This window comes from Sebastes umbrosus, chromosome 21 (genome assembly GCF_015220745.1).
Source record: "Sebastes umbrosus isolate fSebUmb1 chromosome 21, fSebUmb1.pri, whole genome shotgun sequence".
In the NCBI taxonomy this organism is placed as follows: Eukaryota; Metazoa; Chordata; class Actinopteri; order Perciformes; family Sebastidae; genus Sebastes; species Sebastes umbrosus.
This window is the reverse complement of record NC_051289.1, coordinates 10860215-10884174: the sequence shown is the minus strand read 5'-3', so window position 1 is coordinate 10884174 and position 23960 is coordinate 10860215. Positions and strand designations below refer to the sequence as shown.

Sequence of the window (23960 nt, the reverse complement as noted above, 5' to 3'; positions counted from 1 at the left end):
CCTCGGTTTGCTATATGAAACATCCTGGTTGATTTGTCCGTGTGACAGAAACGAATAGAAAAAAATGTGTGTGTGGGCGAAAATTGATCGTCTTACCGTATTTCAAAGTGTGTATAGGTGGCCTGCACCAAAAGAAAATCGATACATGCATTCTTCCATTTTCTTAATGCAATTCTGCCACTGTAGGGAATGGAACTGCTCTGTAATGTCTTCACTGTCCCTGTTCAATATGCATCCACTTAGAGGATCATTGTGAGATGAATGCTTTTGTCTCTTGTGTCCAGGTTGGCTGCAAAGTCGTGATTGTGTTCTTCCAGTATTGTATAATGGCCAGTTTCTTCTGGCTGCTGGTGGAGGGCCTTTATCTTCACGCACTTTTGGCTGTCTCTTTCTTCTCCGAGAGGAAGTACTTCTGGGCGTACATTCTGATCGGCTGGGGTGAGATTCCTTATATGTCTTTATACGTCTCTGCTGTCCTGGGGTGAGATGAACTACAGGTTGTGACCCGTGCCGGTGGGATGCAATAATAACTTTTATATCTTTTTTTATGTCCCTAGGAGGTCCGACAATTTTCATCACAGCTTGGAGCATCGCTAAAGCCTACTATCATGATGTGGGGTAAGAAAAACACTATGCAGGGGAATGCTAGAGTCCAGAATAAATTCTAGGTCTGACTTTGCTTTGATTTCATCTTGTACTTTTTTCAGGTGCTGGGATATAATCGAGAACACTGATGTGTTCTGGTGGATCATTAAAACGCCTATTTTGGCATCAATCCTGGTAAGTTTAAAAGCCTTGAGCACTTTTCTGTCACTTAAATTCCATTACGTCAACATTTAACACCTTGAGCTGTCTCAACTCAGACTTTTTTTCAAAGTGAAACTAATTGCCACTGAGAGAGAAACCGTTCTTGCCAGTTATCATCAGTCCACCTCAGACTTACCTGTCTGTGTAATTTATCTGAGAGCTTTCATACTCCATATCGTCTTTGGTATTCCCGCTGTACATCAACGCAACTGAGAGTTTGGCATGACTTCAAAGTTATCATTTCACTTTGGAAAGTTGGCAGGATAATAACCATCTATTTGCTTTTTCTTGCCTGTCATCATCTACTTCATCCACAGAGGTTGAAGAGGGGAATGTTTGTAGATGCGCTCGGTGTGACACATGAACAAAAAAAAAAACACTCTGACATTTAAATGTGCTTCAGGTGTTAAAGGATTAGTTTGACATTATTTGCTCATCCAAGAGTTGTATCGGAAGATAAATACCACTCTCATATCTGCATTAGATACGGAGCTAGAGGCGATTAGCTTAGCTTAGCATAAAGGCTGGCAGGAGGGGCAAACAGCTTGACTGCTGTTTGCTAAGAAATAGCATGTAACTCTTTTCTATTAGTGATTTTTTTTTTATTAAACAAGCAAGAAAAGGTTTGTTACGTAGTGAGCTTTAAAGGTGCTAAAAGCATTTCTATTGCCTCCGCACGGCTCTCAACATGGCGATGTCTGAGCCGGTGGCTCGGAGGGTGGGTGCTATGCTTCCGCAACGGCTATTACGGCAGTTATCAGCTGTAACCGTCGTATGAGCTAGCCAGTGGGGCACGCTCACATGCACTGAAAGGCAAGCGCACCCGGCCCGGCTATGTCAACAAAGCACAGAGAAGCCAGGATAACAACACATACAGAGGGAGAGCGACTTCATTCTCTGCTCAGGTAGACATTACGCTTCTATATCTTTACATAGCAGATAGTTGTTTGCTGCTATATTAATGCTCTGGATATCGTATAGAGCAGTGGTTCTCAAATTTTTTCTATGTCAAGAACCCTTAAATTGATACACATAAGATCACGGACCCTCATTTGATCATCCATCATCATCCATCCAGGGGACCTCCATCATTCTACGGTTGTCAACTAGCTTACAGTTGAGGAGATAACCGTGGAGGAAGTGAAACATATGATCACAATAGTCACTCTTATGACTTTTACTCACATTGGGCTCACTTGTGAAATTAAACTATTCCCCATTTTTTCTGGAGACCCCGGGAACTCCCTCAAGGACCCCTGGTGGTCCCCAGGCCCCTGGTTGAGAACCACTGTAAAAGCAACTTTAAAGGTAATATTGGTAGGTGTATTGAACTGAAGCTTGAAGCTTAACACAAAGGAAACAGTGGGAAACAGCTAGCCTGGGTCTGTCCAAAGGTAGAAATACAATCTGCCTACCAGCATCTCTAAAGCTCACTATTTAACATGTTATATCTTGTTTATTTAGAGATATATTTAGAGGTGCTCGGGGTGGATTTTGTTACTTTAAGACAGAACAAGGTTAGCTGCTTGCCCCCATTTCTATACTACTATTCTATACTAAGTTTTTTGTACAAAGCTAAGCTGACTCGCCGCTGGCTGTAGCTTCATATTTAGAGTACAGAGCGTATTTTTCTCTCTCCTGGACATTGATCCACAGATTGATCCACTTATCTAGTAAGAAAAGCAGACAGTGATTTGCATTGGCAGTGTGTTTGTGTGTTTGTCTATGTGTGTCACTGTGAGCGAGAAAGACGCATTTAATAGAGGTGTGAAAAGGGGGGTTAAGATGAGTTCAACAAACAGGACTCAGGAAGCTACAGTGAAGTGGTGAGAAGAAAAATTACTTACAGTCAATGAACTGCATCTCGAGCCCAGCACTTTGACACTGCTTTATTGAATGCTTTATTTTTACGGGTCTGTGATTTCCTGAAAGAACAATTTAATTTGGCACCAATTATACGGCCATTAGAGACCGCTTTTTAGTTTGATTATAGTTGTGTTACGTGCATAATCAGGTAGAATATTTTATTTGAAAGAACTGCTCCATTTCACCCCAAGTAAATGTTCTCGCATGAAAGCTTTACTCTCCATATATGTTGAATTTTATTTCTTACAATATACTTGCTTAACATCAGCATGTCTCCAGGTTATGCTGGAAATTAATTAAATGTGCTTTTTTTAACATTGTTTCCTTTTTTCCTATAGTTAAACTTCGTCCTCTCCAGGAACCTGCCCATGAATTTACACTTACATATTTTAGGAAGTTATATAAAAACTATACACCAAACACCAGAGTTTAAAAAAGACATGGGATGCAGAAAACATCCTCCTCTACTGATGTCTGCTGATATCCTGTCTGTGCTTGGCAGCAGACGCAGCAGGTCTAGTTGTGTTCTTCCACATTAGGATCAAGATCAGAAGCCTGGCTGTCAGACACCTCTGTCTCTCTCTCTCTCTCTCTCTCTCTCTCTCTCTCTCTCGGCAGCAGCTCTGACTGATTTTTGTGAAAGTGCATCGTGATGTGTTGCTAGTTCAGAGATCAAAAAAACAAATTAACAATTTAGAAATGCTCATTTTCCCACAGGGCAGCAGCACAAATCCAGTCAGAGCGACATGAACTCGAATATCAAGCTTCTTTTATGAGATTTCTTGAACATTCCTCCGTATCTGTTAGATTAGACAGTGAAAACATGTAGAAGTGACTCTGAAACCAGCTTTTTCTACATATACATTGTCTTAATATCTCCACAGATGAACTTTATTCTATTCATCTGCATCATACGAATACTTCGCCAGAAAATCAACTGCCCAGATATCGGAAGATCTGAGTCCAACCAGTACTCGTGAGTATAATTTAATGTCATTTTCACGCTGTAAATGTTGTATCATTCATTAGCTCTGATAAATATTATTGATGCCACAGAAAGCTGAGAGTTAGTTACACATATATGTCCTGGAGGTACGACATGGAACGACAAATTGTTTTTTTTCTGTGGCTCCTTTTTTTGCTCGAAGCAATGCAGGGATGACCAATCCTTTTTTACACTTAAGAAAAGAAATCATCGCCCGCCTTGGCATGTGGCACTCAGCGCAGTAGCCTTCCTTTGACAGCTGCTTTGCACAGAGATATAGAGCTCTGTGTGTTTAAAGTGTTTTTTCCTGTGATGGAGAGCATCTCATAAGCCAGCCATAATGCATGAGCTATTTTCCCACTGCCATTTTTAATAGTGTTTTTTTCCCATCTCTGGTTCTCAGAGCTGAAATGTAAAATGAAAAGTACTCTGGGGTTGCATTTCATTATTGGCATATATGGAGACAGATTGAAAATTGGTTTCACCGGAGGGAAACATTTTTTTTTTTTGCTTTGTCGTTTCAGGAGGCTGGCGAAATCAACGCTGCTTTTGATTCCTCTGTTTGGGATCAATTTTATCGTGTTTGCATTCATCCCAGAGCAAGTGAAGACGGAGCTGCGGCTGGTTTTTGATTTGATTCTTGGGTCATTTCAGGTACGACATCAACTTTTTAGGAAGAAGCAATTATAAAAACACTTCTACCTCTTAATTTTATAAATTTTACAATGAGGAGTTTGTATTTGATTCAGTTCATGAAGGTCATCCAACACTGAATTTCTAAATCGAACTTCATTCAAGGCCCAAAGTAATGAGTGGCTTCCTGTACAGCCCCGACCTGCGAGTGTTTGTATTGAAGAAAACCCTCGCAGAAAACCGTGGCAGGGCTCCAAGGGCTTTGCTGGCTGATTCAGTGGCAGTGTTACCGTTTTAAACCCCCGGTGTTATTTCAGTTCATCCCATAATGAGGAATGATGGAGAAAGCAGCCAGACAGCACAGCTGCACTACAGACCGCTCGGAAACCAAGGAAACCTTTCCAGCACATTCTTCTCATCCCCCCTTTCTCATTATTATTGTAAACTAGCCGTCGTACACTATGCATTGCTTTTCCATTTATATGTCTCATGAATGCCACAATTAGCAAATAGTTGTAAAGACAGGATAAACAGATATGTACACCCTGTTATTGCTCTCTTATCTGTGTTTTTCTGTCCATTTAGGGCTTTGTGGTCGCAGTTCTTTACTGTTTCCTCAACGGAGAGGTAGGTACCCCCCTCACAGTCGTGTAAACACTCTTTGTATAAACACACGCTTTAAAGATTCCCATGCAGAGATAGCCCACAGTGTTGATTCTGAGTTTATCTGTAGATTTATCCGTGGCTCCCTCGGTGCACCACTTACATTCACACACAGTCCTGAGAGGTGGATGGAGCTGTGAGTATGAGTCACCAGCGCTGGTCGCCTCCCTTGGACCTCCTCGCAGCATATTTTCTGCCTGCAGGGTGGGAGGGCTGTAAAAAGCACAGCCTCTCTGGCAGGGAGCTATTCAGTGATGTCTCTGTGTTAGTTATGTTCCCAAGGCTGGGCCAGATTGAATCACAGTGATGGGCTGGATGGCAAGGTTTAACATCATGCTGCCTGAATTTTAAATCTGCAATTTTCAGGTGTCCTTTGTTAAGTGTGAAGCCTTGGCGATGTTGTGTTTTTTAAATTACCGTAGCCTCTAGAATGATATACAGTCCTGGAGCCATTGTTCATTGTTTGTCACACATCGAGTCACAACATCACACAAGAAATGCAATATCGACAAGAGACTGTACATGAAAACAAAATTAAACAAAGAGCATAAAAATAGCAGTGGAAAGTAATCTGTTGTGGCACAAGAAGGACTTATTCATTACCTCTACCTCAATGATATGAAACAGTATTCACCTTGTCCAAAAGTACCCTCACTTTATTCGGTACACCTATTATAGCTAAATCTAATGCAACAGTCCCGCAATAAGTCTGACCTTCACGAACGTCATAATGTTCAGTGTTTGTTGAACTTCAAAAATAAAGTTTTGTATGTTTTGTAACCCTGTAAAGGAAAGTATGCCTTGTTTGGAACTGTTTTCTGGCGGTTATTTAACTTAATTAGCGCAAACGCAGTAACCACGCCGTGGACTGTAGCTATAGCTGTTGCCTTCAATAGTTGAGATGATCTTGTGATTTTGCATTTCCTCATATTACTCATATTGTGATATACACCGATCAGCCATAACATTAAGACCACTGACAGTTGTTACACATTATGCTGTTATATACAATAAGACCTGTAGACACCTCCTGATTTAATATTATAGTAGTGTTGTCACAATACTGGAATTTCTAAATTCGATACAATATTGATATTCAATACCATTTTCGATACCACAGAGAAAAATTGACATAACATTGAGTTTTATAAAATTAGATTTTTATTTAAAGATAAACCCATGTATCAATACCGTGGAAAATTAGTTAGATAACTGAGTATCGATACTTCTGTATTTTTGACAACACTATATTATAGTAGACCCCTCACCAATTCATTGCCCTGCAAAATATATTTTCAGTTGATGTTGTGAGGTATGTCACTACTGCAAAATGATAATTGAGTGGTTGGGCTACACGTGGGGGCTCGTCCGGGATTGTGTTAACTATTTTTCCGGCATGTGAGAATGTTGAGATGAAAAAAATAGTGCTAATTGAGTTAGCTGTAGCCTCCTTTGTCTTTTTAAGAGTATTTCTTGTGACAGAGTTTCATTTGTGTGATGCTAACCCAATATGGCATCCAAACAGATAAAAAAAATGGTTTGAAGACAAATGTATTGATGTACTAAAAAGAATTGAGGTTTCTGTTGAAGTTACTGACGAGGTAATTTACCAAGTGCTGGATGGGGCGAAAATATTTGGTTAATGTAAAATAAGAAGAAGGTGTTTAGGACACACTGGTAAAAACCAACGGGTGTCAGTTGAGACTACGGATGACATGACAAAGGCTAACACACCCGAACAGTTAGCAGCTGCAGACGGGTTGGGACCTTGGGTAGTCGGTGTCAGTTAGGCCCAAAGTCACCGTCATTCTTAACAAATGAAGGGGAAGGCTTTATCCGATGTTACAGGATTCCAGTCCTGAGCACAGAGCTTGTATATGCCATCTCCTCATTAACTGAAAACTATCATGACATGCCTGCCGATGCACAACGCAGCAGCCTTCCACTTGTTATCAGATGTGAAACCAACTCCCCATGAAGACGAAGAGTATGATGGGCTGAGCAGTCAGCAGCTCAGAGAGGAGCTGGAAGTCTTAAAGGGCTAGAGTCAGTAATCCATCCCGATGCCCCTGCATGCCAATGACTATCTAAAAGACCAAAGAACTGCTTTTGGGACCAAAGGCAGTGCAGCTGATCTTATGGTGAGATTCCGGCAGGAAGGTGAGAAACTGTAAACGTATTTACTCAGACTAGACAAACTTTTGAGAGCAGGCCATCGTAAAGGGTGAATTGAAGTGGCGTGTTGCTCTGCGCATTAGAATGACATACAAACTCAAGCCTCCTCCAAGCTTCACTGAGCTGCCTCTTGACATGAGAGAAGAAGAGGAGGAGGTGATCCTTGAAAGACAAAGCGCAAAGACCTTTGTTTCCTCAGCTGTGGTTAAGCGTGCAGCTACAGCTTCAGTTGCTGCCACCTTAAGAGAATGATCCTGCAATACAGAGACTCAGAGAAGACTTTACAAGGGCTTAAGAGGGATGTTGCACGTCTTTTTCCTGCCTCTGTAGCTGCATCAGAAGCGTGGACCAGTATCTATGTCACTGCTGCTTGAAGATTGAGTTTAATGGCGATGCGGTTGGAGTGGCTGAGACCAGTGAAACACTTGTGCTTGTGTGTCCTGATCCAGCTATGAAAGGCAAGGCTTCCTTTGTGGTTGGCACAACAAGGTCACCCTGTAATAAAGGAACAAAGGTGGAGAAGTTTCAGGAAACTTTGGTTGAAGCCTTTCACTCTGCTACCTGGTGGAATTGCAACCGTCACTGGCATCCCAAAGTTCGCAGGAAGTTTCTCTAGTCAAAGTGTCCTCATAGGCCAGCCTGAGGAGGAATGTTTCCAGATGTTCAGCTGTCCAATGTCATCACATCACAAGTCAGTTCTTGTGAAGCAGAAGTCTAAGCCCAGCACATCTGAGCTGTCTTCCATCTTCCGTTTTCTCCCTTGAGTGGAGAGAGAGATTGTGTCAAAAAAAATGATAAACGTGATGTGAGTTTGATTTTGGTTAACAGCTGTCTGACTCCTCATGTGGATTCAAATGAGCTCCAACATGCGCACCAACAGTATGGTACCAGAGAGTTACAAAACCCACGGGTATTCAAAACTTAATTTCTTTTTCATTTTATTGAGTGTGAACCAACTGTTTTGTGATACATATTGCATTCTGTTATTGTTTCCTCATGTTGCTCATAATGTGATATGAATGGTAACTAATGGGCTAAAGTTGTTGCTAAGGTAATGCATAGGAGTTTTATGCTCACATTAACCGCATAGCTATTATATAAGCTAACCAGGCCTCTCTGCACCCTACGCATAGTTCCAATCCCCTCCCATGCAAAGTGTATTTTCAGTTTTATGTGGTATGCCATAATGACGCATACAACAAAACAACATGGTGCTGTATTAAAGTATTACTGTTGTGATCTATTGTAGGTCCAAGGAGAGATCAAGAGGAAGTGGCGAAGGTGGCACCTGCAGAGATACATGGGCTCTGACACCAAATACCAACATCCGTCTATCGGCAGCAGCAACAACTTCAGCACCCAGATCACCATGTTGACACGATGCAGCCCGAAAACACGGCGGGCTTCATCCTCGTGTCACGACGACCTATCTAGCATATGACTCACACCGACACTGATGCAGACATACATGCTGTACAAAAAAATGCTCTCATGCCAAATCATTAGGCAGAAAAAGAAATACGCACTCCCTCATTAGCACATGCACTCTGGGAGGATGTGTTGCTCGAGTGTGACGAGGTGACAAAGTGACGAGAAGAAAAACAGTGCGACAGCTTTCTAAGCAGCTTTTTAATCTCCACGCTTCTTAAAGATAAAGATACATTGCTTCACAAGCACAGCTTTTTGCACATTTGAATGAGAACCATTCACTTTTTTTTTGTATTTCAGTGCACATGTACAGGTGAATTTGTGAGTCATATCATTATGGATCATTTGATCAATCGTTATTAAGTTCCCCGTGTGCTGAGACGCCGGGCAAAGCAAAATGTCACAGATTATCGGGGTTAGGTGAAGGAATCCGATGTGAACTGCACCAGCAGCCCCGCAATCTGATGCAATTATGCGCTGATTAAACATGACTAAGTGGATTCCTGCAGCTCCAAATGAACCAGGCTGGTGCGAAGACACAGCCTATTATAGGAAAAGGAGCTTTTTTTAACAGGAAATCACATTATTTATATCATTAGTGTGTGCAGCGATATCACAGGCAAAGAAAAGTATCAGAAATGCATTTTTAGGCGACCAAAAAGAACAAAACCGTGCACAACATTTTTGTTTTCCTCACTGTGTAGGAAGACGAAAAAAAAAAGAAAAAGTGGCTGATAACCAGCGTTTTTCCATAAATGCCAAACGGATGAGGTATTCAGACTGGGCGACCAGTGTGATGCTGATTCACAATGATGGGTTTGGAGTACAAATGCCCTTCTCTGCACTATCACTCTCACGAGAGTCTGATTGCCCTTTGCCTTCCCTTTTATCAGTGCAGCTCTCCCTCTTGTTTTGTGTGATTCTGAGCCTATGATAGGGTGTTTTTTTGAGGCACTTGGACAGTTTTGTGCCGATCACTGACGAGTGCCTGGTTTCAGTGTTTCAAAGTGACATTTTCAATCAAATCCTCACTGGCTGTCGGCTGCTCTGGAGAGGAAATGCCTTTAAGCAATTCAGTCCTTGAATGTTTACATTTACTTGGGAGGAGTCATTTAACATTGTAGAGACAAAATATACAGTGTAAAGAAAATTAATTACTATGTATTGTTGTACCATATATCAGTAATGTAACTGTAATCGTTGTTTGATCATGTTATTCTAACATGTGGGATTTAAAGCCTCACCAGGAACCAAAAAGTCTCTTGTTTATGTCGCAGTCTGTGGCTCAACGCTCAGCATATAACAGCTAAATAAAGGGCACTGCGCTACACTTAAAAAACAGTCTACAGACTTGTACAGAGAAGCTATCTTGGTGATCCTCCAATGACTTGTCAGGTTTAAACTTCTCCAGTGGAGGAGTTTAAACCTGACAAGTCAGTAGAGACTATATTGGAGCCGGTATGTAAAGCAAAGCAAGGTGACAAGGATGACTGGTGCTGTCACAACCATGCCGTTATTGTGCTTTTCAGACTACAAGGTTAGACTTGAAAGTCACTTGCATGTTCATGCAAGAGGGAACATACAGAAGATCCAGCTTTACCTGGAGAAAAAAAAAAACATCTCAACCCGCCACTGATTTAAAGAGTCAGACCGCCACAGAGCACCGTGAGAAATTAAAGAACACATGCTCATTTTTGGAAATATTCTCTTTCTGGTGAATAGATGAGAAGATTGATACCACTTTTATACGGAGTAGGGTATCAATCTTCTCATTTAATTCTCGGCAAGAAAGCAAATAATGTCAAACTATTCCCTCAAAGACTCATTATCCCACACTGTTCAGTGCCTGTCTTCTGTTGTCTGTAATATATAATGTAATTGTGTGAATTTGCCAATGTACCTCTCATAATGGTGAATGTAAATACATGTGTACATATCAAAAAAACAATACCAAGTATACAATGTTTTCAAACTCAGTCACAGGTGTTGCTATATAGATATTATCTCTTAGTGTTTCGGTGGCCTGGCATAGTTGTTTTGTATCAGTGAGATAATATTAAAAAGTGATATTGAATCAACCATTCTAATGTGCGCTTACAGTAAGTAATCCGTATTGAAGCATGTGTAATACAGATTTTCAAACTGGATATTGTGTCGTGTATATTTAACATTTGATAGTTGCTTTGTTAGTGCAACGCGTGTAACACTGGTGCAATGCATACCATGGTGAACTACAAATGTACTGTAAGTATTTATTAGCTTAAGTTGACATTTGTGTACACATAAGGCCACTTCTTAGTTTTAGATTTTTGTATATTATCATTCATTTTGTACAGTGTATGTAAATACTGTTTGGCAGGAAATTTAACTTGCCATAAAATTGACATTGTGCCACTCAAAGTGTATGAGATTCATTATTTATACGAGATAGTGGAAGTTCCCTTTTCTGTGGAGATTATTTAAAATTCCACGTCGTACTTTGCATGTCAAGGTAAAATTATCATTAGTAGGCTGAGTCCATACTTTCTGCACCGGTGTAATGTCCTTGTTGACTGATTGAAGCTTATTTTGAGCTCTGCTACTTGACAAGGGCCTGACCTAAAATCGATTCATTTTTTATTTTACTCCCAGAGATGCTCAATTAAGCTCAGAGACTCAAATTGTCCACGCAAATATGCTAATCCCTGTTCCTGAAAAAATAATGTTCGGGTCTTTTTCAGTTCAAATATTCATATTTGATATAACTAGCAGTCTGAGGATGACTTGATCAAATGTCTGCGCCTTCAATATGCAAGCAGACGGCTTGATGTTCCGGCTGACGTGAATGTGTAATATCTTCAGAAAGCAGCACATTGCAGCACATTGCGTTCTTTTTAGGAAACAAAAACAGACAGCTCAAAGTGTTCGAAACACTTTCTCCAGCTCACAGAGAGGAATTGTCCCAGTACTTTTTCACTTCATTGTGTGCTGCTACCGGTCACACTGCCCTTAAAAGACAAAACGTGTCTGAAAACCTTTAAATCATTTTTTAAGGGTTTCAGATATTCAGCTCAATAAAGCCAGTATAACCTATTTAACAAAGTTTACATAAATGCAGTCAGAAATCAAATATGGGAAGTAAATAGTACATTTATTTACATACTTTGAGGTAGGATCCTTGTACTGAATTTGCATTACTTTATACTTTAACTCCACACATTTCAGAGGGGCGTATTGTACATTTCACTACACATATGAGGGGTGTACGGATACTTCTTTACAGATTTAAATTTTGCATGTAAAATAGGAATAAAATCATGAAAAATTACGATAGACACATAGTTAAAACTACAACTTACTTGCTACAACAACATTTAAACAACACTGACTCATTATTGCAACAATGATTTAAAGGCACAATGTAATGAAATGTAAAGCAAACAAGCCCACCACTAAAATTCAAAGTTGTTCAGTCAATCTGCTTGATTAGACCTCTGCTCGGGACTGTGTGGGCGACTAATTGAGTGACATCTTTCTGAGTCTCCTGTTAGCTTTGTTGAACCTGTTAGAGCGGTTCAAATGACACCTTTAACATTCTAATTGGTCGATGACTTGTGACCTAATTAATTCCCATCAAAGCTCCGGCCCACCTTCAACCTGAGCAGAGGTCTTATCAGCCAGAAGAACTGAAAACCAGAGTTGCCAAGTCTGCTTATTATAAGCGACTTTGGGCTTGTTTTCCTGAAAAGTCACTAACAAATATTGGTAGTCGCAGGTTGCATTTGTTTCTTGAATCTTGTAAAATTACAAGTTAAAAATGGATGCAAAAAGGACATGAAACATTCAACTTTAAGTTTATAACAAGAAAAATGTAAAGTTGCAAGCTAAAATGGATGCAAAAATGCAATCTAATGCATTCAATCCACAATAAATTCATATATATATATATATATATATATATATATATGAAGTGTGGCCGCCTCGGTCTCATATTGTGGTAGGTAGGTAGGTAAGGTCGCTTCTTTTGGGCTTGTTTCTATAGACCTGGTTGCTTGTTTCTCTCGTGAGATCTAGCAACACTGCTGAAAACATCTGTGTGGGTGTACAGAGGCTTTAAAATAATCTCCACCTCAACAAGCTACAGCATTAATTAAAATACTGTACTCTATATGGGACCATTTTGCATAATGAGAACTTTTATTTTTGACACTTTAAGCACATGTTGCTGTTCATACTCAAGTAGAATGTTTGTCTGAATGAAACACCGGCTGTATGTTACTTCCTTCACCCCTACACCACCTCTGGGTTGTAACAACTTGTAATAGAATATTTTATACGGTGGTATTTAAGATCTCCGTACTTCTTCTTCTGAATTATTCTTCCACCTGTCAGAAATCAAAGTAACTCACTCCAGCTCCTCTCAGTGGGGCCAGTTGCACTCCAGTTGGGCTATAATGTTTGACAGGTAGGACTGGCCCGCTGGGTTTGTTTTGGTGTGATGAAACTCCAGCTATTTGAGTTAATCCGTCTGTTGTCCCACAGGTTTATTGGTTCACTCGCTGCCTTTGAGCGCGGCGGACCTCTCGCTGTGCTCAGCACCATGAAGGCTGTGTAAAACGGTGTAAAAAGATTAACAAACGCACCCTGCCCTGCCCGGTTTCACAGATGAGCCGCTCTTGGGTCTAATGTTTCATTAGCTCTGTCCATGAAGTGGAAATGAGCATGCATATAAAACGATTAACTATTCATAGGAACGGTAATGATTGTGAATAGAGAGATTTCCAGGTTTCGGAGGTTGCTGCATGAAATATTAAAAAGATATATTAAAAACATCAACCCTGAGGCCCATGTGTTGAAAGGTGCTGACCAAATTGATGCAAAGGTGATTTATTGTATTTCATTTTGGGGATTTATACACTGTGAGTGTGTCAGATAGTTTAAATGTATGATTTACAGACTGTCGAGGTCAGAATTGATAAAAACAGGCAGACAGAAGAGAAGATGGATGAAGTTATTTTCAGATACCCGGTGACTTTTTAAAATGTGAGACAGGTGTCTTGCCTTTAAGCATCTTTCAATATTCATGACACCGGTAAAATATTCATGCAAATAAAGCAAAGTTTGGAAAGGCGAGTCATTGAGCAAACAAGTGAGTTTAAGAGGTTGCTCTGACTTCCTCTGACTCCTGATTTAAAGAGAAGCCGTCTGATCTGATCTGATCTGATTTTATCTGATCTGATCTGATCCGTGTCCCAGAGTCATGCTGATGAACATCAGAGGTTTGCCCAACTTTTCAGAGGCAGAGCTGGAGGAACAAGCCACTGTATATCAATGATTTCATGACCTCTGTGGTCGGGATATGCTGCAGTAGCTGGTTGTCACTCATCATAGTCACTACTTGAAAGAATGATGGCAGAAGCTTGACTTTCTTCTCTTCCACACAAAGAGGATGTAAAAAACAAACTGTACCACCTTGAACTTTATGAATATTTCACACATTAGCATGCCAACCAAAGCCAGCTGGTATGAAAGAACAAGACGGACTGACCCACCAGAACCAGTCCGTGCCTTCTGGACATATACAGTAGTAGCACAATGGGGTATTACTGGAAATATGCTGTTTTCGTAAAATGTAGTAGAGATTATATATGCGGGAAAAACACGTGTTCTAAATATATACTTTAATGGTCTAAACTTTACATCTAAACAAGTTGGGGATGACAATATAATCCTGAATTTACGTCTTACAGTAAAGAAATATAAGTTAATATAATAATAACAATAGTATAGCCCATACAGCCCGTTCGTACGAAAAGGTGTATCAATGACACGATAAGGCAAGGCATTTAGCGTGCAATACAAACGTCTTTCTTGCTTTTGGCGTGTCATTTGTACGCCATATAGTCTGTGACTGCAATGTAAACACATAACACGCCGCGTACGCTCAGAGCTAGTGACGTAGAATAAAAAGAAAGAAAGACCGCTTATTGCGGGCGGGGAGGTGGATGGGTCAACTTTTTAACCAGTAGACCGATGTTCAAGAGCGGTGTTTTGTTTTGTATGTCAGGTTAGTGACGTTTGTCACCTGTTTTCCGTACTTATGTTACGTTTTTTTCTGTACGTATTTAAAGGTATGATATGTAACCGTTGGTTGCTGTTTGTAAACACACGGTATTCAAAGTTGTCCCTTCCTCCTCAGCTCAACGAGTCGAGAGGGAGAGAGAGCAGCGATTGTTGAACGAGAGTGACTGAAGAGAGAGAGCGGCGTTAGCGAGAATAAAGCAGTGGATCAGAGAAATAAAACGTTATTTTCTAATTGTTTCATGGCGGTTACGTTCTAAAACACATATAAACACACAACTAACTCCGCACACCTCCTTATAATCCTGCTGGAAGATGCCGAGTTGCTGGATTTTTAATGAATGCAGACTTCCTGTCTGCTGGCGGTAGCTCAGTGCTGCTGTGTTGCATTTTGTAACATCTCAAGCTGCTGTAATCACATGAATTTTTCTTGTAATTTAAATATGAAGACATTAAAGCTGCAATAATTAATATTTTTATATGAACAATGGGCCAAATAACTACATGTAATGTGAAAAGGGGTCACTGGTAGTGACTACACTGCAGATAATTATCACCAACTCTGCTGTTCCAATCAGCTCTACGGAGTGTTTTAGCGTCTTTCAGCTCCTTGTTTTGGTTTTACGGCCCGCAGCTTTACTGTTTTGGTTCAGTGGAATATTTAGCAGCTGAAGATATTTCCCTCAGGAGTTGGTGGCGACCAAAAACAGAGCGAAGCTGGTTCTGCCGCTGCCGACTGAACAAAAACAGAAAAACAAATCAATCAATTAACACAGCTTTAAAGTTATTTTTCCCTTCAGTTCTGTGGTCGCAATGGTCCATTGTTCTTTCACTGCTCTTTCATCTTGATTTGTACGGTACACTCAGTCATGATTAATGCACACCGCAGTTCATTAGAGAGCCATTCTTCTAACATATGCACACTTACATTCAGTATGTACAGTGTCCGTCACTGCCAACGCACACTATGGAAGAAACTGTTTGAAAGCTACACTATTTGATTCATGTTTAGCTGAGGTGTAAACAAGCTTGGGAAATTGTTCCGCACATTTATACAATGACAGGATGCTTGATCTCAGTTTTGACATAAATACATAATTCAGTTTGGGAAAAAATGACTCATGTAGTATTTAAGGCATGCGATCTCATCTGGGTGAAGTGATTGCATTGTATTTACATCTGGGCTGGTTTGGCTGGGAGTGTTATCGCATGAGGTTGGGGAGCTGGTGGTGTGTATTGAACAGAAGAGCTTTATGCATAACATGTGTCCAATTTAATGTATCACAATTAATATAATTTATAACTCTGATATAGTGAATGCACTATGATTCCATTGAATTTCACTGAAAAAAGTTTAAAACCTGTATTGAGTAATAAAATGATGTTCATAGACTTGTGAAACCTTGACTTTACTTTTATATAGCCTATATATTACAAGCTAATGTTCCTGTGCTGCAGCTTTATAGATAGATATTAAAGAAACGTCGGACTCAAGCAGAGTCAACATTTCAAGGATATAAGAGAGTTAACTTTGAGAATACTTTTAAAGTACTTATCAGAGATATACTTAAGAAAAGTATACTTACCGTAAACTTACCGTAAGTGTACTTGGCTCATACTGACAAGTATACTTAAAAGTCTAAGTATACTTGGTTTATACTGACAAGTATACAGAAAAGTCTAAGTATACTTGGTTCATACTAACAAGTATACTTAAAAGTCTAAGTATATTTGGTTTATAGGCCTACTTACTTAATCTTTTGATCAAGATATACTTAAGAAAAGTATAATTAAGTATTCTTGCCTTATACAGAAAAGAATACTTGGCTTGTAGTTGCGCTTACTTTTTGATTGAGTAGCCTATTAAAGAGTGTGAGAGTTTGTAAAAGGATGTTTTGATATGAATCTACATCAATTCATCAAGTTTTTGGATTATCCGTTCACCATGTAAAACATAAATCATTGGCTATAAGTTAGAGTATACAAAGTATACTTTAATGAACTAAAAAGCAGAGATTCTCACAAGTCATTTTTTGCAAGTCCAAGTCAAGTTTCTTATTAATCCCAATAATCATGTGATTTTATCAAAAGCTGAGCGATGGCTCAAGAAAACAGGAGACTCTTGAAAGTAAAGTTTATGATTTGTTTTGTCTTTGTGATTTCATGCATTGGTTGAGTTGAGCCAGTGAGCAGGGAACATCAAAGACTGAGGGTTTATGAATTGTTGAACATCCTAATGAGCATAAGGGGTATGCTGTATAGCCTTTAGGTCCTGAGTACCAGACAGGGAATCAACACATCACAGCTGGAACATGGTGTGAATGTAAAAGCTTAGACATTATTTCTGCAACACTTACTGTGTGAAAGCACACAAAGGAAATCTGTGCAGGAATTGCAAGAATGCAGAACTGTAAAGGTTTCTGGATTTAAAAACAAATTGTTCCCTTCAAGAGAAAACTCATTTATTTATTTAAACAAGTATTTTTGTATTGATTTCCAAAGGGTCAAACAATCAAGGATTAAGAAGCATAATACATACATTTCTTTTCCAACTTACCCTCAACACAGAACACATTCTCACACATGAGAGCCAAAAACAACAAACACTGTTTACAGCTTATTGCCTCAAAATGGCTAAACAATCACCCTTAAATGTTATCTGTCTCATTTTTCTAACTCATAATGTAAACCCACTGTTGAAGCACAGAGAGAACTTTCTATAATTCACATATTTTTTTATATTGGAGACCTCCACAAGGAAACTGGTGCAGTCATGGCACCGGGAAATTAGGGATGAATAATGTGTTTGAATTTAATGGAAAACGTGTAGGCCGCCAACATGTGGCATGGGCACTCGACCTGAGATAAAAATTCAATAGGCTGGATAAGAGTGGGCTGCCGGAGTGACTCACCTTGATTATAGATATCACGGCTCAAAGTAATTTCATAGAGTTATTGGAGGGCTCTCCAAAAAAACTTCCTGCCATCACATAAAAAATATCAGAGAAGAGGTTTGACCTTTTGAATAAGGTTGTTTTTGGGGGGTTTTGCTGCCGCCACAGTAATATTCAGGTTAACCATATAACAGTAGTTCCTTTTTTAAAATTATTAGTTATATAAAAATGGATATTAGGCCTACAATAATGTTTTCATACAATTGAACTGTCAATGTTTAGGTTGGTTTGGTCAAGCTATGAGATACTATATGTTTCAACCATTTTTTTCCCATTTAGCTGTCAATCATTTATCTATTACTTTTATTTTAACCATTATCCATTAGCTTACTTTATCCATTTATGTTTAGCTATTTCAACTGCTTACCCATTCATTTAGCCACAATTCATTTAAACCATTCATCTATTACTTTCAGCTATTTCTACTCCATAACTGTAAGTAACTAGCCACCATATTAACTCATTATTTCAACCATTTTATAGCCTTCATTCAGTTATTTTAGCTGTTTATCCAACTCTATTTTTTTTTTTTTTTAGCTATTTCAACTGTTAATCCGTTATTTTAGTATATTTTGTTAACCACCTCTCCTCTCGTTTCAGATCACTTTCTGCCTTTGTGTGTTTTCCCGCCTGTTTTGGACGTCTAAGTCACCTTGATTAGTTTCACCTCGTCAGCCCTGCACTCCCTCCTGCTCACCTGTTCTCACTTCCCCTATCAGTCATTCATCACATATACCAGCCCACTTCCTTTGTTCTTTGTCAGTTCTTTTTCATCGTTTTGTGGTGTTCTGTTGCATGTTTTCCTATCCCCTGCCTGCCAGGCCTTCTGCTGATTTGGACTCCTTCACCTGCTGAAACTTCCATAAATCACGTAAAGGTACAGTGTGTAACATCTGGCGGCAAGGGGTTGCAGATTGCAACCTATCCTGTGTGCCAAGCGTGTAGAAGAACTACTGCTGATGTGAAAATGAAAACTGTTGTAAGAGTAGTAGTAGTAGGTCTTTTGGAGCAGAGCCGGTGCATAGAGTGGGTGTGAACGTGGGAAGTGAGTGGTGAAGTGAGAGAGAGAGAGAGTGGCGGTGAATGTGTGTGAGCGAACAAGTGAGCTCGAAGACAGAGTTAGTTTGGCGCAGTTTGAACTTTAAGTTTGGGGGTTAACAAAAACAAATCTAGAGGGATGTGATTTATACAACGCAGAGAGGTCTAATGTATTGGGATGTGTGTAGTCTACATATTACAAGCATAGGTGACAAAATCAGTTTGATTGCATTGTTTTCTATTGCGACAAAGCGCTGCTGATTCGTTAATATGAGGAGTTATCTGTACGATATCTCCTCATTTCACTGCAAACACCTAAATAAGGTGACAGCAGGCTGGAGGGCGATGGCCTGAAAGTTTACACAGGCTACTGTTGGCTGTATTGTATATATCATTTTCAGTAAATATCACAATATAAAACCTGTGTTTTCTGTTTAAAAAACACAAACATCAGAAGATAGCAAGTACGACACACCCATCTTTTCAGTGGTCTTTAGTCTGATCTTGACCGCACAGCTGATTGGTACGCGGTTAATTTACATCGCGTTTATTATATATTTTATATTTGAATTAGTTAAACCACTCCGCAGTCTTTCCACAGGGTGCTTGTACAAACACAGGTTTGTCGAACGTTTGGCTGACGTAGATGCGGATTTAATGTCTGTCAGCAACTGTCAGTCAGTGTCAATAACTAGCCCAGTGTGTGTAGCCTATGTGTGCAATAACCATCACATTTGATGGTTATTAAGAAACACTATCACCTCTACAATACAATAGGAAATAGAATCGGGTAGCAAACACTGCATTAAATCATCTGAAGTCGTTTTCTGTTGAGCTGATAAGGCGAGGCTGTGAATATAAGAGCAGAAGAGGCACTTATCTTTGAGCGAGAGAAAAAACGTGAGCCATAAACATTTCAGCAGGACCACCCATGCTGTTAAGCCTATTCGTTAAAGCAGAGAGGGCAGCATCTCAACACCAGGAAGCCTGCTCTGCCAATTAGGATAACAGGAGGTTCATCGCTGCAAACGAAGAATCACTGAAGCGGACTGTTTAATTTAGATGAATTGTAGCAGGAGTGATGGCCCTCTGGATATAAAATAGCACTATAAGAGCTCTAAAGGGAACATGTTGTATTTGTTTCTAACCTCAAATGTTCCTAAATATGCATGAAGATGCTGACAAACACGGCATGCTTTACAGCTAATGACACAACTACGTCAATGTCTGTAAATAAAGGTGGCAATAGAGAGAATGAGTCGATATTTATGGGAGGGTTTTATGGGCCTGAAATTAAACAGAAGCTTTTTTGTGGCGTTATCGGAAAGCGCAGGTCAAAGGTCGTGAACGGCCACACTATAAGATATACTCTATTGATGTGAGGAGGATTAACACTGGATTATCTATAGAACAACATTCGTATCACTGGGCTCCATGCAGTGACGTCTGAATGAGGACTAGAGATAAAGTTATTGCTTAAAAAAAAAAGTCCTGGATAAAAGAAAAGTCCAGACGTGATGTACAGTTTCAAACATCACCCTCAAGGTCGCGTCCTCTACTTTAAACTGTTATAACAGAACACGCCAGACACCATCACGTCACTCCCAAAGTGTCTCTACTGTAACTTTTATCAAAAGCCCAAGTTAATCTTTTGATGTACCAGACATTTGGCTGAACGACAGGCACGATAATTACACTTTCCCTTTTCACATGCCCTTTTGAAATATCAGCGGAAGCAGCCTGTAGAGAAAGTTTGCACTCAATAATCCCAAGGCTTCTCTAACACCCATCGATGTGTGTTCTACAAGACGGCAACATCAATTTTTAAGTAAACTAAAGTACTACTTGAGCAAATCTCTTACGTGACTGGTCGAATGGGAACACAGGTATTTGTCTGGACTTTAAATAAACGCTTTAGTCGATTCGCAGTGTGGATAGGGTATAAAATGTTGATTTATTTCACTGTTCCAGGTGTTTAAACAATCAATGTGACCTACGTAAATAAGGATAAATTAGTCCTCAGATCTCGGGGGAACAGTTGGACTATTTCCACAATTGTTAAAATGTGCCACCTAATAAAACAGTTAATACCTTCTCCATTTTACTCCCACCTTGTGTGACCTCTCCTGCCTCACACATGAATAATCACATCTAAATGTTCTTCTCTGAGGTTAAAGGACACTTTCACCTATAAGATGTTCGGCCTTTTAACCTAATGTAAATTTATTATAGGTTTCGGCTGTAGACAAACTTATATTGATGAATGTCAACTAATAAAATATAACTAACCAGAGCAGCAATATCTGCTGACACAAACTTAAATGAAGATTAGTAACTTGTGAAAGGGCTCCATCTGGTGTCATAATGGAAAAAATACATTTACATTGGATGTTCCAAGTTTGCTATAGTAACTTAATGGCATTTTTATTTATAATTTCATGTCTATCCTGTTTTGCTTGAAACTCTTCTTATTAGCATCAACTTTTAAAGTGAAAATGACCCTAATAATGAAGATATTCTTTATGTTGTCTGATCTAGGGCTGCCCCCTCTTAGTCGATTAGTCAGGTAATCGGTTGTTTTGGTCTCAGTGGACTAAGATTTCTTTAGTCGATTAGTTGTTTTTTCAAGCTGAGTGATTTATTTTCAAGAATGAGCACAACTCTGGTAAACATTAGGTTTAAAATGGTGCTTTTGTGTGATTCTTTGTGGAGAAACTCAGTTTCACAGATCTTCCGGTTAAAGGACCAGTGTGTAACAATTAGGTGGATATATTAACAGAAATATAATATTAATAGGTATGTTTTCTTTAGTGTATAATCACCTGATAATAAGAATTGTTATGTTTTCGTTGCCTTAAAATGAGCTGTTTATATCTACATAGGGAGCAGGTCCTCTTCACGGAATCCGCCATGTTTCTACGGTAGCCCAGAACGGACAAACCAAACTCTGTTAACTTTTCCTGCTTGAGCCGTAGTCGATAACGTTACTCGCTCCCGTTACTCGCTCCCGTCGCTGCCCCTCTCTCTCTCTCTCTTGCTTCACCACTCACTTCCCACGTACACGCACACTCTACGCACTCTACTCTTACAACAACTGGCTCTAGAGAGGGCCATTCACGTTTTCACGTTAGCCGCCGCGCCGCGTTGCAATCTCCTCACCGCTAGATACCGCCAGATCCTACACACTGGACCTTTAAATCAACTAATTCAATTGGTCGACAAAATCGTATTAGCGTTAGTCAACTAAGAATTTCTTTGGTCGAAGACAGCCCTAGTCTGATCTCTGCTGGAAGATACTGATTTAATAAACACACAAATCAAAGATCAAGAAATGGAAAAAAAGACACTATTTATTAATGAAATGTCAGTTTTACCACAGCAGGAAAGAATAAAGCCCCGTAATCACCAGTGTATTTGGCAGTTACAATGAATGACATTGTCACATTACCTCCCATTATTACAAACAGGTTGCAGCCACAAAACCCACTGAATCAACCTCATGACAGTCTAATTAGACACAAACAATTCTGCTGACTGTGTTTTGTATTGAACAAGATCAAGAAAATGTCCTATTAAAGGTACTACGAAAAAACGTTTCAGTTATTCAGATCAGACTTAAGACAAAAAAAATATTAAGAGAAGGCTGCCACATGTTTGTACAATTGTACAGTGTCTTTCTACTGCATTTTATGAACCTTCATAATCAACAAATTTATCCTTCATTTCAAGTGTTTAAATATCCCCCATATTATTTGGTTCTACATCTTTTCAAACATTGGCAGCAACATTTATTTTACAATTCATTTGGTCAAAAACCGCCTTTGTATCAAAAATATTACACCAATGTCCTGCACAGAAAATACCATAAAGTCACGATCGAAACTGACCTTATCCAAGAAAAACCTCATTTAAACAAGAGTTTACTACAAAGCATCAAAAGTCACTGAGCCAGTCTAATTGACCAAAACACCCAGAGAGCACAACCTACGTGAGAACAAATCAAAAATGTATTGATAAGAGGCTCAACTGTGTTATCTGCAGCTACACTACACCTTATGTTTCCTCACTCTTTTGTAAACTACGAGCTAAAAGTGACTTTTTTTTGTACATTATTGTGGAAGGACGTTTGGATTGTCGAATGAGATGCAACCTTTTTGTTTTCCTCTAAAATTCCCCTCTAACTTTCCTGATAAAAATGCCACAATGCTACTTGTTTGACAAACACTATGAACTAATAATTTACTTCCCTGGCTTAACAGACATTAGTGCAACTGTTTAGCTATTAAAATAATGAAGAAGCTAAATACACAAAATGTTAAATAAAACTAAAAAGTAGACTTTGCTTATTTATGTAGCAGCACTACTGTTCTATATTCAAACATAGATTATAACCATATGATTTCTATGTTTCTGAGAACTACAGTTAGGGAGTGGTGTTATAAACCCTGAAGCAACACAAAGAAATGAACAAAGTAAACATAAATCAGGATATACATAAATAGCTGAACCCGATATGCAACACATTCAAGAACAATTGCCACACCCAACACAAAAAGATCTAATAGTGCAGTCAAACATTTTTTTTTCTCCAACAAATTCAAATAGTATTTTACCCATCAAATCAGTGCTTTCATATTCATACCCGCAGTTTACATTTTGACAAAAAAAGATGAAACAGACAAACTAAATTGTTTTGATTGGACAAAAATGCGTTTTTAAATGGAGTTGATGTGATAAAAATTATCCTTTTTATCATAAACTGTGTTGAAAATAATAAGATAATATGCCTTGACGTCACGCCTTACATGACTTTAAGACTAATATTCCCTCGGTATTGAATGTAGTTTCCATTACGTCATTAAATAACGGAGCCCTTACATTTGAACTTTTGCAATGACTAGCTGAGCACTTGCCGGTGTATCTGTACATAATTAAACAATTCAAAAAAAAAAAACACTTGTTAAACAGTAAGGCATGAAACAACCCGCAGCTTTACATTTACACCTCTGCATTAGGTTTTTACTGTAGCCTAAATAAAGGAAAACAAATAAAAATAGCTGCATTGTCCGCATTACTTGACTGTCACTGATCTTAAATCAAACTGCACTAAATCATTAAAGTATCACACCGCCACCAATGCAGGACGGACGATCTAACTGTCTGCTAATTAGGGGTGTAACGATTCAATGATCAACGATCCAATATTATCAATGCAAAGTGAAAACGTCGATATATCATCATCTTTAAGATCCCCGTTTATTTTGAAATTCCCAATGGCACATCTGTGTCACCATTTCCGTCCAAGCGCACCTTCTTCCTACAGAGCCCGGTAATAAAATTGTCAATTCATA

At 39.2% G+C, this 23960-nt stretch overlaps 1 protein-coding gene and 1 long non-coding RNA gene across 4 annotated transcripts in view; one reads left to right on the top strand and one right to left on the bottom strand.

Moving 5' to 3' along the window:
* Positions 1-10957, top strand: part of vipr1b (vasoactive intestinal peptide receptor 1b) — a 50491-nt gene extending 39534 nt beyond the window's left edge. For 2 of the 3 annotated variants that reach the window (XM_037757231.1, XM_037757232.1), the window contains exons 7-13: positions 285-438; positions 558-618; positions 708-780; positions 3558-3649; positions 4183-4312; positions 4877-4918; positions 8379-10957. In XM_037757231.1, the coding sequence (XP_037613159.1) occupies positions 285-438; positions 558-618; positions 708-780; positions 3558-3649; positions 4183-4312; positions 4877-4918; positions 8379-8570 (744 nt within the window). In that variant the 3' untranslated portion in view covers positions 8571-10957. Of the gene's footprint in view, positions 1-284; positions 439-557; positions 619-707; positions 781-3557; positions 3650-4182; positions 4313-4876; positions 4919-5024; positions 6305-8378 lie in introns of those variants that run through there. The other variant, XM_037757230.1, reaches the window with a different exon arrangement.
* A 10981-nt stretch (positions 10958-21938) lies between these two features.
* Positions 21939-23954, bottom strand: LOC119480202. The gene is made up of 2 exons (XR_005204854.1): positions 22734-23954; positions 21939-22675 (listed from the first exon to the last, which is right to left on the bottom strand). It is a non-coding gene; the product is annotated as an uncharacterized LOC119480202 (long non-coding RNA).
* Positions 23955-23960: the final 6 nt, after the last annotated feature.